The sequence below is a fragment of the Neophocaena asiaeorientalis genome, unplaced genomic scaffold, assembly GCF_003031525.2.
Source record: "Neophocaena asiaeorientalis asiaeorientalis breed wild unplaced genomic scaffold, Neophocaena_asiaeorientalis_V1.1 scaffold448, whole genome shotgun sequence".
Taxonomy (NCBI): domain Eukaryota; kingdom Metazoa; phylum Chordata; class Mammalia; order Artiodactyla; family Phocoenidae; genus Neophocaena; species Neophocaena asiaeorientalis.
Window position 1 is genome coordinate 1,349,842 of NW_020174920.1, and position 16,490 is coordinate 1,366,331.

General features: G+C 38.4%; 1 protein-coding gene across 1 annotated transcript in view; it reads left to right on the forward strand.

Moving 5' to 3' along the window:
- The window catches only part of DMD (dystrophin), a 1,279,715-nt gene that overhangs the window by 1,202,324 nt on the left and 60,901 nt on the right, over positions 1-16,490 (forward strand). The window contains exons 41-46 of the mRNA XM_024760455.1: positions 4,994-5,160; positions 7,425-7,536; positions 8,931-9,067; positions 9,781-9,819; positions 14,121-14,186; positions 15,278-15,343. Of these exons, the coding sequence (XP_024616223.1) occupies positions 4,994-5,160; positions 7,425-7,536; positions 8,931-9,067; positions 9,781-9,819; positions 14,121-14,186; positions 15,278-15,343 (587 nt within the window). The remainder of the gene's footprint in view (positions 1-4,993; positions 5,161-7,424; positions 7,537-8,930; positions 9,068-9,780; positions 9,820-14,120; positions 14,187-15,277; positions 15,344-16,490) is intronic.

A 16,490-nucleotide genomic window follows, 5' to 3' on the forward strand; every position in this document is an offset into this window, starting at 1 on the left:
GGACCTAGAAGAACGAAAGAGCAAACAAACAATGATGAACAATGCAATACATGAAATTAAAAATTCTCTAGAATGAATCAGTAGCAGAATAACTGAGGCAGAAGAACGGATAAGTGACCTGGAAGATAAAATAGTGGAAATAACTGCCGCAGAGCAGAATAAAGAAAAAAGAATGAAAAGAATTGAGGACAGTCTCAGAGACCACGGGGACAACATTAAATGCACCAACATTCGAATTATAGGGGTCCCAGAAGAAGAAGAGAAAAAGAAGGGGACTGAGAAAATATTTGAAGAGTTTATAGTTGAAAACTTCCCCAATATGGGAAAAGAAATAGTCAATCAAATCCAGTAAGTACAGAGTCCCATAGGGGATAAATCCAAGGAGAAACACGCCAAGACACATATTAAACAAACTATCAAAAATTAAATGCAAAGAAAAAATATTAAAAGCAGCAAGAGAAAAGCAGCAAATAACATACGTGGGAATCCCGATAAGGTTAACAGCTGATCTTTCAACAGAAACTCTGCAAGCCAGAAGGGAGTGGCAAGACATGTTTAAAGTGATGAAAGGGAAAAAGCTACAACCAGGATTAGTCTACCCAGCAAGGATCCCATTCGATCCCATTCAGATTCAACGGAGAAATTGAAACCTTTACAGACAAGCAAAAGCTAAGAGAATTCCGCACCACCAAACCAGCTATACAACAAACACTAAAGGAACTTCTCTAGGCAGGAAACACAAGAGAAGGAAACGACCTACAATAACAAACCCCAAACAATTAAGAAAATGGTAATAGGAACATACATATTGATAATTACCTTAAATGTAAATGCTCCAACCAAAAGACATAGACTGGCTGAATGGATACAAAAACAAGACCCGTATATATGCTGTCTACACGAGACCCACGTCAGACTTAGGGACACATACAGACTGAAAGTGAGGGGATGGAAAAGATATTCCATGCAAATGGAAACCAGAAGAAAGCTGGAGTAGCAATTCTCATATCAGACAAAATAGACTTTAAAATGAAGACTATTACAAGACACAACGAAGGACACTACACAATGATCAAGGGATCAATCCAAGAAGAAGATATAACAATTGTAAATATTTATGCATCCAACATAGGAGCACCTCAATACATAAGGCAAATGTTAACAGCCATAAAAGGGGCAATCGACAGTAATGCAATCACAGTAGGGGACTTTAACACCCCACTTACACCCATGGACAGATCATCCAAAATGACAATAAATAAGGAAACACAAGCTTTATATGATACATTAAACAAGATGGACTTAATTGATATTTATAGGACATACCATCCAAAAACAACAGAATACAATGACAATGAAAACACGACAACCCAAAACCTATGGGATGCAGCAAAAGCAGTTCTAAGAGGAAAGTTTGTAGCAATACATTCCTACCTCAAGAAACAAGAAACATCTCAAATAAACAATCTAACCGGGGCTTCCCTGGTGGCACAGTGGTTGAGATTCTGCCTGCCGATGCACGGGACACGGTTTCGTGCCCCGGTCCGGGAAGATCCCACGTGCCGGGGAGCGGCTGGGCCCGTGAGCCACGGCCCTGAGCCTGCGCGTCCGGAACCTGTGCTCCGCAACGGGAGAGGCCACAACAGTGAGAGACCTGTGTACCACAAAAAAAAACAATCTAACCTTACACCTAAAGCAGTTACAGAAAGGAGAACTAAAAAGCCCCAGAGTTAACAGAAGGAAATAAATCATAAAGATCAGATCAGAAATAAATGAAAAAGAAAGGAAGGAAACAGTAGCAAAGATCAATAAAACTAAAAGCTGGTTCTTTGAGAAGATAAACAAAATAGATAAATCATTTGCCAGACTCATCAAAATAAAAAAGAAGACTCAAATCAATAGAATTAGAAATGAAAAAGAAGTAACAACTGACACTGCAGAAATACAAAGGATCATCAGAGATTACTACAAGCAACTCTATGCCAATAAAATGGACAACCTGGAAGAAATGGACAAATTCTTAGCAAAGCACAACATTCCGAGACTGAACCAGGAAGAAATAGAAAATATAAACAGACCAGTCACAAGCACTGAAATTGAGACTGTGATTAAAAATCTTCCAACGAACAAAAGTCCAAGACTAGATGGCTTCACAGGCGAATTCTATCAAACATTTAGAGAAGAGCTAACACCTATCCTTCTCAAGCTCTTACAAAATATAGCAGAGGGAGGAATACTCCTGAACTCATTTTATGAGGCCACCATCACCCTGATACCAAAACCAGACAAAGATGTCACAAAGAAAACTACAGGCCAATATCACTGATGAACATAGATGCAAAAATCCACAACAAAATACTAGCAACCTGAATCCGACAGCACATCAAAAGGATCATACACCATAATCCGATGGGGTTTATCCCAGTAATGCAAGGATTCTTCAGTATACACAAATCAGTCTATCTGATCCACCACATTAACAAATTGAAGGAGAAAAACCATATGGTCATCTCAGTAGATACAGAAAAACTTTCGACAAAATCCAGCACCCCTTTATGATAAAAACCCTCCAGAAAGTAGGCACAGAGGGAACTTGCCTCAACATAATAAAGGTCATATATGACCAACCCACAGCCAGCATTATTCTCAATGGTGAAAAACTGAAAGCATTTCCTCTGAGGTCAGGAACAAGGCAAGGTTGCCCACTCTCACCACTCTTATTCAACATAGCTTTGGAAGTCCTAGCTACGGCATTCAGAGAAGAAAAAGAAATAAAAGGAATCCAAATCAGAAAAGAAGAAGTAAAGCTGTCACTGTTTGCAGATGACATGATACTATACATAGAGAATCCTAAAGATGCTACCAGAAAACTACTAGAGCTAATCAATGAATTTGGTAAAGTAACAGCATACAAAATTAATGCACTAATGATGAAAAATCTGAAACAGAAATTAAGGAAACACTCCCAGTTACCTTTGCAACAAAAAGAATAAAATACCTAGGAATAAACCTACCTGAGGAGAGAAAAGACCTGTATGCTGAAAACCATAAGACACTGATGAAAGAAATTAAAGATGATACAAACAGATGGAGAGATATACCATGTTCCTGGATTGCAAGAGTCAACATTATGGAAAGGACTCTACTACCTAAAGCAATCTACAGATTCAGTGCAATCCCTATCAAACTACCAATGGCATTTTTCACAGAACTAGAACAAAAAATTTCACAATTTGTATGGAAACACAAAAGACCGCGGATAGCCAAAGCAATCTTTAGAACGAAAAACGGAGTTGGAGGAATCAGGCTCCTGGACTTCAGACTATACTACAAAGCTACAGTAATCAAGACAGTATGGTACTGGCACAAAAACAAAAATACAACTTATAGATACTAAAAAGTACAATAATCAAAATTTAAAACTTAATGTATGGGCTTACAGTAGACTGGATGCTGCTAAGGAGAGAACTAGATACCCAGGCAGTAGGGCAGAAGGAAGTATTGGGAATGAAGCACAGAAAGACCGAAAATAGAGGAAAACTAAGGAAAGCCTGTTTAGAGAAATGGAGGTTAGATTGAGAAAGTCTACCATTTACCTAATAGGTTTCTGTAAGCAGAGGAGAGAGGGAATGGAGAAGAGGCAGTCTTTGTTGAGATCATGACTGAGAAGATTCCAGAGCTGACTAAAGAGTAACCCACAGTTTCATGAAGCCCCATGAATCCTAAAACGTATCAATAAAATCCTAGAAGTACAGTACAAGACAGGAAAAGGACAGATGACCTTCAAGGAACCAACAGCTTCACAGCTGACTTATCAACAGTTAGCAGCAGAGAAAGTGAGATAAAGGTGGAATGATATTTCAGTGTGCTGAAACAAAATCAAAACAAAGAAAACGAAACACAACAAGGAAAACAAAAAAACCCTTTCAATCTAAAAATCTATACCCAGTGAGGATAGCAATCAAGAATGTGCATAGAAAAAGAGACTTTCAGGCAAACAGAATCTGAGAGATTAGCCATCAACAGACACTTAACAAAAGGAAATACTGAAGGATACACTTTGGCAGAACTGATCCCAGATGGGAGAATTGAGATGAAGGACGCAATGAGAAACAAACTCCCCAAAAGTGGTCAATATATGGGTCAATCTAACAGTATAAAAACACGAAACACGGTCTTGTAGGGTTAAAAACAACATATAATTAAAATGTTGACTGTGGTAACATACCAATCAAGTGATGGATAAGTAATATTTTGAATTTTCTAAAATCATTGTACTCTCTGGGAAGAATGGTATTTATTTAACTTAGACTCCGAAAGAGAGAACTAGAGACAGACAGACAGACAGAAAAGCAGCAGGCCACCATGAAAACAGCACTAGACCAGGAGGTTTGGGTGCTAGTATCAGCTCTGCTGCCAGGGAGTTAGTTGTCTGGCCTTTGAAAAAGCCACTTCGCTCATCTACATCTCAGCTGTCTTGTCTCTAAAATGAAGCTTTGGGACCAGATGAATTGTAAAGCCTCTTCATTATGATTCTATGAAACACTGAGAAACAGATTCACTAGAAAAAAAGGGAGCGATAGTTCCTTGAGTTGTTTTTTTTTTTTTTCTTTTTCTCCTTTGAAATTTTATCAACAAATGCTTGCATTTTACTTCTGGCTAACTTTTATGTATCTGTTCCAAAACTGGAGCTAAATATAGTCTCTCCCAGGTGTGTATTTTGCTTTACTTTTTCCGTTTGTTTGTTTTGCTTTGCTTTGCTTTCTTGTCATCTAGTAGCCAAACAGGGTAGTAGCAGTTTCCCAAAGCTTTAGGGGTAGGTGACTTGTGTAGATGCTGGGGGGACATTTGCAGAAACAGCCTGTGAAGAGTTGGCCTCACTGTGCCACTATTGATCTTTCTTTCTTTCTTTAACGCATTACCTGAGCTGACATTTGCCTCCTTTACTTTCTTACCTTCTCTCCTTGCATTCTTCGGCCTCCTGTCTTTGCAGGCTAATAATAAGCCTGAGATTGAAGCGGCCCTCTTCCTAGACTGGATGAGACTGGAACCCCAGTCCATGGTATGGCTGCCCGTCCTGCATAGAGTGGCTGCTGCGGAGACCGCGAAGCATCAGGCCAAGTGTAACATCTGCAAGGAGTGTCCAATCATCGGCTTCAGGTATGAGGAACGCCCCCAAATGTCATTTTATTTGATCATTTCTCAGCTTTTTATGACTTGATCTTTTATCTCCTCTACCAGTTGCTGTTAGTTTGGTCCTCTGCATAGTGGGAGAGGAGGTGATCAGGCTGGAGCATTGATCACTCCCGTCACTCCCCTGATCACTGGGTTGTCTTAGTGGATCTACCTCATTAGGCAGGCGTCTTTCTCCGCCTTCACTCTTCAGCTCTGCAGAGCCATGTTCTGGGTCGATCGGGACTGACTGCCTGTCTCCACCAAGATATTTGTCCATCAAGTATATACAGATTAACTGTACCTCCTCTTTCCTGGAACCAAAACATTTTGGTCATCTCTTTCTTTTTTTTCCATGGTCTTTTCTGTTTATAGAAACTCTCCAAGAATCAGTTATAAAACTAAGGGATGATTCTATTTTGGGAGACCTGTCATGGCAGCTCACTCTCTTAATCACTTTGCACCACTGTTCTTGCCCTAAGGTAACAAGAATTGTTTCGAGCACCCTAGAACATACTTCTTTATCTGTGAATCTGATTGCGCTCTTTTCATAGTATCCTAATGAACTTCTGAGGGACTGAATATAAAGTGTGCAAGTAAATGAAAGATTCACAAAGCAGCTAAAAAAAGAAAACGTTCCTTATAAATTGAAAAGTGAAAGTGGTAGGAAACATCGCAGGTTATTATTCTGATATTCTTGAAATGTCCCAGAAAACGATTGATTGGCTCTGAAATCTTCAGTCTTATTGATCTGTTTGGGGAGACAGGATTATTTTTAAATGAATTAATATTATTGAACAACAATCCCAAATCCAGATTCTGAAATGATGATGTATTTAAACATGTGGATCAACATCAAGGTTTCCATAGCAACGAATAAGCCGTCAAGTTGTAAACTAGCTATATCATCTATGGCTGTTCAGAATCCACTTATCAGCTAAGTAGACACTCATTTCTGGTTATGCTTAGACTTGTTTCATTACTTTGTTTCCTAATAACTGCTTCGTACCATTTGTGTGCTTTTCATTCACTATGCTCCTTTACCGTTGGTGTTTGTCCTACCATACTTCATGCTGTTTACAAAGAGGTTTTGCAGAAACCTTCAGAGGTTTCTAAAGCCTAGATAGACAACATTGAGTAGGCAGTGCTTGCACAGGACACCTTTTTTCCTTCCTGGTTTTGGCAGGTAAGAGTGATGCTGGGGGCTGGGGGGCGGGGGGTGGGGCTCCACTGCATTTCTTACCTATCTTTTCTTAGCTTCCTTCGCTGGTAAGATTTGTATGCTGGGGGAAGTTTTATAAAATGAAAAAGGAGAATGCTTTGGAGGATCAAAGAGAGCATTTTCACATTCACTTCTTTTGCCCTTATGAAAGTAGATTATTTTAGGAATGAGCACTTCTCTTTCCTCCTTTCCCCCACTCTCAGAAGACGGTTGGGATCTAAAAACAGTAGCTTCTTTCCCCACGTTCCCATATGTGACATAAGGAATATGTTTATTTTAATTGGCTAAGATTCTTATCTGAGAAAGCACAAGCCAGGGAGGGTATGAAATGAAGAATACAGTATTCTGAGAATGGGGGGGAAATGTACCATGTAATACTTACATCTTACCCAAGATGTGTCTTTTCTTGGGGCTTCCATTATCACGTGGAGGTAATGTGATGAGGGATTTCTGAAGAGAGACAGATAAAAGAGATGATCCAAGTGACAACCTGAATATGAGTCATCTCCGTCAATCAGAAAATGTAGTTAAAGCAAGATTTGCTTTAATTGAGAGTTCTTGTTTAATTTTCTTTTGTCTTGTGAAATGCTTTATCATTTTTTTTTTGAAAATAATTCCCTCAGAAAACTTTTGTGCCTTTTTGATGGGTACGGGAGCCCGCAATGCATCAATCTATCCTTTCTGGAGGTTCTTTCAAACTCTAGTATCTGGTCTTCAAAAGCCTGGAAGTTCGCCACTATCTTCCTGCTTAATCTGAAAGAGTTCCTAGTGGAGTTTAAATAAGAGCTGAGTTTTTCTGCCCTCCTTCCGAATGTTTGTAGGGTAATCTTTCTGCCAAAACATTTTGATACTGTAGGAGAAGCACCAGAGAAATCTGGAAGTAGGAAGTTAATCACTTACCTTGTGGGATTAATGAACCCTGCGTTCTGTTTCCAGAATTAAGACAGTGTGGAAGGAGGTTTATTAAAGGGTGTTCTTTGGGAATTTGATCTGAAGAAATACATATATGTTTGTCTTTGTTCTTTACCAGGTACAGGAGTCTAAAGCACTTTAATTATGACATCTGCCAAAGTTGCTTCTTTTCTGGTCGCGTTGCAAAAGGCCACAAAATGCACTATCCCATGGTGGAATATTGCACTCCGGTAAGTTGGATTCCTCCCTGACGGGACTTAGTTCACCTGGAAGAAGTTTCAGTTTTGTACAGTCTTACAGATCATGTGTCACGCTGTGATTTGTAAGTTCCCCAGATGTTGCCCAGCTAAAGAGGCTCCAAACCGTAGACTCCGGGATTTACCTTATCCCTAGTGCGATGCCTGGCACACGTGGACTGTCGTAGACACTCGACACATATTGTTGGGTGAATCAATAGGTTTTTCTTCTGTTTTCGTGGGTTGTAGGGAAGACATTTTCACGTTTATTTTGCACGTCCCTAGCGGCTGTGCGCAGAGGTGTTACGGCCATGGGGCACGTTGGGTGTGGGGTGGGGTAATATAGGTTCCTTAAAATTTGCAATCCACCACTTAAATTAATGTTGCTCACACTTACCAACTAAATGCTAGGTGTTTACCTTTTAAACTACTCTGTGTGAGATAGGTATTATTTTTATCCCCTTTTTATAGTTGAGGACTCTTGAGATCCTAAGGTTAAAAAAGCTTGCCCAAGGTTCTATAATTAAGAGCTGGAGTCGCCTCCTAAGAAGTTGTTGTGGGAAAATGCTCAGTGGCCAATAGGACTTTGAGAAATCACTGGCGAAATGGAAAGGGCCTGGACTTGGTGGACACAGGCCTGGGTGTAAATCTTTTATTCCTTAAACACTAGCTGCTTGCTATTTAAAGTGTGATCTGTGGACCAGCCGCATTGGCATCACCTGGAAGCTTATTAGGAATGCAGAACCTCAGGGCCCACCTTGGACTTTGTAAATCAAAGCCTGCATTTTAGCAAGGTCTGCTGGTGGTATCCAACACATCAAAGTTTGAGAAGCTCTGCTTTAGAGCTTTTCTCTCTTCCATCTTCGGAGTGATTCTCCCAGTTATTTCATTGTCTTCCTCATTTTGCTTCCTTTTGCAAAGGTACTCATTGATGGAGAATGTACCATGCTGTGAATAGAATGGTATTTAGTGGGTGAAACACTAGAGCAATGTGGACAAAATCGTTTTAAAACTACTGTAAAGTGTGGCAAAACGGAAGGTCAACTTTCTGACCTCCAGACTTCTATAAATTACCATTCGTTGGGTAGCCCACTAGTTGGTATACTTCATTTATTCATCATCACAACTTATTGAGGTGTTACTGCCCCGATTTTATAGGTGATTGGAGCCTTGGATAGGTAAATAACTCACCCACGTTAACCCCACTAGTAAATGGCAGGTCTGGTTTCAAAACCGTGTTTTCATGTGATTCCAAAGCCTTTGCTCTCAACTCCTACTGCTCTTAATTATAATAAAACAAGTGCTCCGAGGCAGAACACTGGAATTGTGCTTTCTCTTGAGATTATACCCCTTCCCCAAGTCTGATGTCAGCATGATTTCCCTTTCAGACTACATCGGGAGAAGATGTTCGAGACTTTGCCAAGGTACTGAAAAACAAATTTCGAACCAAAAGGTATTTTGCGAAGCATCCCCGAATGGGCTACCTGCCAGTGCAGACGGTCTTAGAGGGGGACAACATGGAAACGTGAGTAGTGGCCAAAGCAAACCAGCCTCTCAGTTGACGTATCTCTGAGCTCCTCTCAGCTGAATACCTTCCTTCACTCCCAAATGCAAACAGTCTCTCCTATTTCTTTCTTTAGATTTACTGTATCTAAAAAGAGAAAAGCAAGCTGATGTTCAGTTGCCATTTTCCATGTAAATTGTCCCATGACGATGACCTTTTCCAAAAGTTAAACTTTATCTCACAGGGAGTAAACCACCACGTTCCGGCTCCTAATTACCTCACGAGGCTTGCAAGAAATATGGGACTGTTTACAAATGAGTGATTCCAAGATTTCATTTTGATTTTCCTCCCTTACAAATCAGTAGGCGTGTGTCTTTTTGTATCCGATTGTGTGGTCGTATCTAGTCACTTTTTTCTCCTTGAAAAAAATACAGTCACAGGAAATTTCTTCACAGTAAGTAGTTATGATTCTCTAGATCAAAATGATGATGTCTTCACCTCTTTTGAACCTTCTCTTCTTTTTTCCATAACTCTGATGGCAATCGCACAACTGGTTTTCTTTTAATTCACTTTTCACCTTTGTCTGGCCATTGCTTTCCATGGTTCATACTTAATTGCACTTCATTTATTTTGACCTTTCAGTAATTTGTGTGTGTGTGTGTGTGTGTGTGTGTGTGTGTGTGTGTCTGAGTTTGCCTGTGTCTCTCTTCACCACCTCATTTTTTGTTTTGCAGTCCTGTTACTCTGATCAACTTCTGGCCGGTAGATTCTGCGTGAGTACTTCCACTGAAGGGTGCTGCTACCACCAACACATTGGCTTGCTTGATTTTTTAAAATTTTTGTTCTGTTTGTTTTTTTGAAAGACGTTTTAATTTCCCTTCCTTCATTTCAAAAATTTTTCCCTTGATAAGACTTTGAGGGTGCCATCCACCACAGATCAGGAGAATCAGTGAGGTTTTCAGGTCCCCACTTGGTCAAATGTAAACCAGCAGAAATGCTGGCCTGGAGTTCAAATTAACATCAAAGGAATTGTTGGGTTGTTAGTTATGTTCCTGGGAGACACGTTTATATATTCTTTCATTATACGCAGGGAAGAGCCTTCTGATTACATAATAACATTCTGTAGCCATATTTCTAGAGATTTAATGCTTTAGGACCTTCAAAAGGATGATGGTTTACTCTTTAGGGCCTGTTATAAGTGGACTATTTAAAAGCAAAATTTGTTTCATGGTATGATGTTGAGTATGGTTGAATAATTTCAATTAGACACGTGGACTTTTTATCAGGTAATGCCATGCTATTGGACCAATGTTTATATACATGAGTTTCTCAATTTTGACCTAAACTCACTTTGCTCTCTTCTCCAAGCTAAATACCCAGCTCATAAACACACATTTACACTGGAAGGAAAGTGTACTGTAGTCTTTGTTATTATTATTGGTGTGTATTATTAGTACTACTAATACTAGATATCAACAGTTAATTGATTTATCTCAGAGTTTATAATGTCATCAGAAAACTCCTTTTAGAGTCCGTGATTTAAATATCAGCAAACAAAGTGTGCATTGTTTGAAAGTTATATTGTGTGGGGTTTTTATAACAAAATTTTGGTATTTCAAAGTGTACTTTATTAAAATATTTATTTAAAGTCAGACAGCTCTATTATATATAAGAAGGTAGTGACCAATTTGGAAGACGGGCTTATATAAGAATTCAGTTTATTTTTATTGGGTCTTCTTTATTCCACCGTGTAATTTAATTTAAAGTAGGTCTTTTTTTTAGAAAAAAATCCTGTAGTGATAAATGCAAAGTATCAATTGAAGTTGATTTTAGGTCTTTTATGGCCTAAAGGAAGTATAACACTTTCCTTTCTTTTGTAAAGCTGCATTATTGTGCCCTTTAATTTTGAGATATGGTAGCTATACCCGATTTCTTTAATCATCATGCTTAAACAACTTGGGGAGTTATTTAGATTCAGGTATGTTCCTTGCTATTGGTACTTATTTTCCCTATTCCAGGTAGTCTATTTGTTTATAGAAGGTAAAGCCTTTCATAAATTAAAAAAAAAAGTTTAATTGGTATACTGAAATTCTCAGCCTGATTGGATCCTGATAAGCAAATAGAACTTATTCCAACACAAAGTAAATCTAACCAACTGACCAATCCAAAAGAAAAATATGCTAAAGGTTAATGTTTTAAAACACATAGAGGTAGCACAACATAATAAAGAATAACTAACTAGAGGAAGAAGTTCACTGTATACGTAAGCTAATGAGAAAAATTCATGACAGTTTAATATAACTTGTCTTAAGTAGAGGGTGTTTGTCTTTCTTAAATTTTGAAGAACTTTAAAATTAGTAACATTGTTTTAAAAAATATCTTCTCTAACAACTGAAACCTAGCCCCACTTAGCCTTTTTATAAAAAAATATGCTAGATTATTCAGAAATAGTGGGAAATTCTAACTCTGAGGAAGAAAACAACCCCAGCAGGCTAAAGTCCCTGTAAAACCGATAATTTTATTAAAGTCTTTACTCATGGGGTGGTAAATAATTTATAAAATGAATCGTAAAGCTATTCTATTCACGCAGAAGAGCCAGGTCCTAAGGTGTTTGATTTTGCGAGAACTCTATCCAATGTTAACAAATCCTGTGACGATGACAGCATTTAATCCATTCAGTATGGATCACAGAATTTGAAAGTTTACTGAGATACAGATCTTTTGTTTTTCCTTAGAAAAAAACCCTTATTTGCCTGCATTTGTCATTTTATTTGAAAGTAAACCTAGCATAAGCCTTCTATATTGTTTGTCCACAAATGAGACAGTCGAACAATATTCTTTGAGCTATTCTGCTTTGAAAACTTATTAATGGAGTTGTCACAAAAGAGAAGAGGGTGGTGGGTGGGATGGAATTGGCCATTAGCAGTAATGGGAAGAGTAGGAATAATCCTTTTGGGGGTATATCATTTTGTATTTAGGAAGGGAGAACAGCATTCTCACCTTCTCTTGGAAAAGCATTTTAGAAGACATTGCATTTAGTTTTGTTTCTGGACTACGTAGTTTTGTACTTTTACTAATTCTTGATTTTTAAATGAATCTTCTCCGACCAGTATTCCCTTTTGGCTCATTTTCTGGTTTAATAAGTACCTCCGTTAGCGTATATCTATATTTTTTAGATTGCTTGGTTATTACGAGTTCTTGAGCTTATGCATGCTGTCTTAGGTGCTGTGTACATCCATAAGAAAAATAACGTGGAAGTATCCTCAAGGCTAAGAATTAAAGCTCTGCATAAGATTTTCTGTTTAAGATTTTATTCAGGTATTTTGCATTTACATGCCTAGCTTTCTTGGTGTAGTTATGCTCCAAGGTCTCATGTGTTCTTCTCTACACTACCAAGGTAGCTACTGTTACAAGGGGAAACACTAATATATTTTCCTCGATGGTGGGCTTTTAGCTTATAAGAAGTATGCAATCGAAAGACTGGTCTGTTCCAGAAGATAGGGCTTATAAACTAAGGAATCCAGGTACTCAGTTATCTTGACCTGCAGTGAATATTTCAAAACAAACGTTAGCATTTTTTCTAATAATGGGCTGTTCCAGGGTTCTAAGAAATGAGCAGATTATCTCCAAAACTAGAATGAAGATTCACCTGGAAGTCTTTGGATCTGCCTCGTAAATTGGGTAGTCATCCTTTTGTTTCCTCATGACAGTTTAAGCATCTTCGTAATTCATTCCAAATTTGATTATGGTGACACTTGACCTAGACAACTTTGGTTTCATGAATAAGACATTTATCTCTCAGGCAAGACTTCAGTTCCCTGGTTATTTGCTGTAGTGCGCTGGAATCATCTTATGATTGTGTGTCTTCCTTAAGAAGTATAGATTTCTAGCACATTTCCTATGTAAGCCTAGGTAACGACACGTTTTTCTTTCTTTCTTCTTTTTTTTTTTTTAATGTAAGAAAAGACAGACATATTCTTCTTAGTGTCCTGACCAAGTCCCTGAATGCTGCTTAGACATTGGACTAAACTAATCCTTACTGAATAGGTTTCTCTTGACTTTTTGATTCACGCCTTTACCTAAGGGCTTTCCGTGTCAGGAGAGAAATGGAAGCGACCTTTTGTCCTATTCCAGTTAAAACAAAAAAGCCCGAGCCCAAACTGGTTTTCAGAACAGATGGATTTTTTCCTGAGGTTAATCTAAAAGATACTATAAAAACTTCAAGGATAATTAAGAGATCAGATATGAAAAGGTGAAAACATGTCAACCCTACCAAAATTCTCGTCTGTGAAGCCAAAAAAAAGTAGGTTTTTATACCCCCAAAGTAAATAGACTATACCTGCTAATCCTCCTCTCTTGTTTTCCCCTCTGTATATAAGCACACAGTATCCCTAATAAGAAATATTTCCGATATTGACGGCCTATTGAAGTTAGTCGTTCTTTTTAAAACATCACATTATAATTTAGGGCCCTTGAATTTTGCTTTATGAAGTAGTAATATAATAGTCCCGCTGCTAAACTGGTAGATGTATTCCTTCTTTACAGAACTGCACAAACCAAGACATCTTGATACGTGGAATCTTAAGTAGTCACGGACTGGTGTGGCCTCTTTGGAACTAATATCGTTAACTGCAAATTTACTAGGCAAATGTACAGTTTCCGTTCAGTAAGAAGGCAGCTGATAAATGGCACAGGTGTAAACTGTTTAAAATTTTAAACCACATACTGCTAACACAATTTCAGAACTCTAGGATATGAGACGTTACAAGACAGGAGGACAAAATGTCACGTAGAGATCGTCTCCCCCGACCTTTTCTATAATTGAAACTTTCCAGAGAAGTTTTTGATCTCTCTTTACGGCCTTTGAGAAAAGCAGAAGTATCTGCTATCTCTCAAACCTGGATTCTAAATACTTGATGATATCTAAGATGCAGGAACAGCTAAACGTGTACATTAGCCACAGTATTAGACTAAAAGCATTCTAGGCCATGTATATATACCGTAACTGTGTGGTGGGGGTTTTTTCTCCATTAATGGATGGTATCTGTGACTAATGACATTTTCTGCCTTATAGGCCTGCCTCGTCCCCTCAGCTTTCACACGATGATACTCATTCACGCATTGAACATTATGCTAGCAGGTATGAGACTAGTTGAATGCCAGGCAAATATTGATTGAAATAACTAACCAAGGAAAGCTAACCTATATTAATTTTAAACGAATCTTTTCTTTTTCCCCAATCTTGTCTGATTTCTACTAATCAGCTTGCCCTCTAACGTGCATGCCGTTCCACTGCATGTTGTTTTTGGACACCGATAAGAGCATCAGCACAGAACAGTCTCCCCTAACCCAGGCCTTTAAACATTCCTGATAGCTTTGCTATGTTTTGTATACTGAGCACGTTTAATCAGTTGACTTAGAAATCATCTAACCTTCTTAGAAAACTGCTAGACCAGACATAAGTATATGAAGAAATTATACTGTGTTACATGGAGACTATGAAAGCACTGGCTTTCCATTTCTGTGTGTATTTTCCATAATATGCTGTAAAGAAGAGAATCACTCATTTTCCTAATCCCTGGACCTCTCTGTCCCACTTCCTTTGTGTTTGAGGTAACTTTTATATCTAAAAACGAAATTGCTGCTTGTAAGATATGCTTGTTAAATAAATCCATAAGAGTTTGGTTCACTTTTAAGTTGTAAAAAGACTTTATTATTGTTTGAGGTGAAGGAGGTGTTTGAAGGTAAAAAGTGGCAGAATGTATAGAGAGCTTACTGTGAATCTATCTTTTATCAATAGTCTAACTGCTGAACATGTGTATCAACCGTAGGAAGTATTAACTAGCTATATATAATTCTGTCTTCGGTGGAAATCTTTAATTGTCTCAAAAAACACATGGGATAGCGTAAAGTACGGAGTGTATTCGTTGTTAGGGAAGCTTTTCTCGTGAAAACAAAGGCCTCTTCTCAGTGAAAGGAGGATCAATCTGTGAAGGAGAAAAGTACAACTTCTCTTGTCATCTGCAGCGTAAATGTAAAGCTACTTAACTAGCTGTGGTCCACCACTCACTGCCTCAGACGGTTAGGCCAACACACACATCCTTTAGTATGAAGGATTCCTTTCTCCTCTTGACATGATTTAGCCTTTAGTTTTCAGGAATGTTCGATTAGGTCTTGAATAGATTCTAAGAAGTCACATAAGTTTTAATGAGCTTTTACGTTTTTTATCAGGCTAGCAGAAATGGAAAACAGCAATGGATCTTATCTAAATGATAGCATCTCTCCTAATGAGAGCATGTAAGTATCCTGTCTCTTTTTACAAAATGTTCCTGACCATGAAATTGCTTTGAGGGATTTAGAGGTAGGCTAGCGCAGAAGATAGGAATTAGCGTTTATATTCACTTGATCTTTCAAGGAGACTTTCATTTACTTTTTTTTCTTTAACTCTTGACAACCCGACACAGAATGAGCTCATCCAAATTGTGGCATTATTGGTATTCCAGATGTTCCAAAATGTTCCAAAACATTTTGCCTTACTCTTATTTAATGCCATACTACCACAAATGGCAGGGTCCCAAATACTTAAACTGTATTAAATGTTGAAGCTTTGACCAAACCTGCAGGATGTTTAAAGGGATTAGATATTAATTTTTAAAGCGATGGCTACGTAGTGTTTTCTCCACTCGTGGGGAGTAGAACTATAATCTTGGTGTAGTTGCATTGGCATTCCCATATGGTAGGCTAGACGGGCATTTTCCTTTAGAGATCCTACCTAGTAGATTTTTGTGATTTAGCGTCTTCAAGAGCTAAGTCAAGTGAGGCTGTCTTGTGAAGGGTTTCAGAAGAAGAAGTACAAATTGAGGTCACGGTTTTGTAGTGGGATGACAAGCCAGGCCTGTCAAATTTAAGCAAGGCGAGAGAGCGGTGCTCAAAGTGGCGGAGAACACAGCTATGGCAGGGAAACAGAGGCTTCATCGCAGAGTAGGGGAAGTATTCACAATAAGGAATCTTGCCATGAACCAAGAGGCTGAGGCTGGAGGGAGAAGACTGAGAAGCAAATATGGAGGACAAAATAAAGATCTGCTAGCTGAATAGATAATGTAGGGAGATGAAATCTAGTCAAGGTACAATAATGTTTTCAGTTTGACAAGTTACGGATGTCTCACCACTTTGTCATAGAGAATCTAGGCCAAGGGAAAATGGTAAATTCATCATATGTAGTTGGTGTGGCAACCCAAAGTCACACTCAGATGAGAAACAGGCTTTATAAGGATTAGACTGAAGGAAGCAGTATCCAAGTGGCATTTATACATAACTGGTTATTGAAGACGTGAGACTAAGTCATCTCATCTGGTACATAAAGGTGATCAAGGTAATAATAAAGAATAAAGTCAACACTCAGCCACTCATATACGACTTAAGTTACTTAAAAGAAAACAAAACA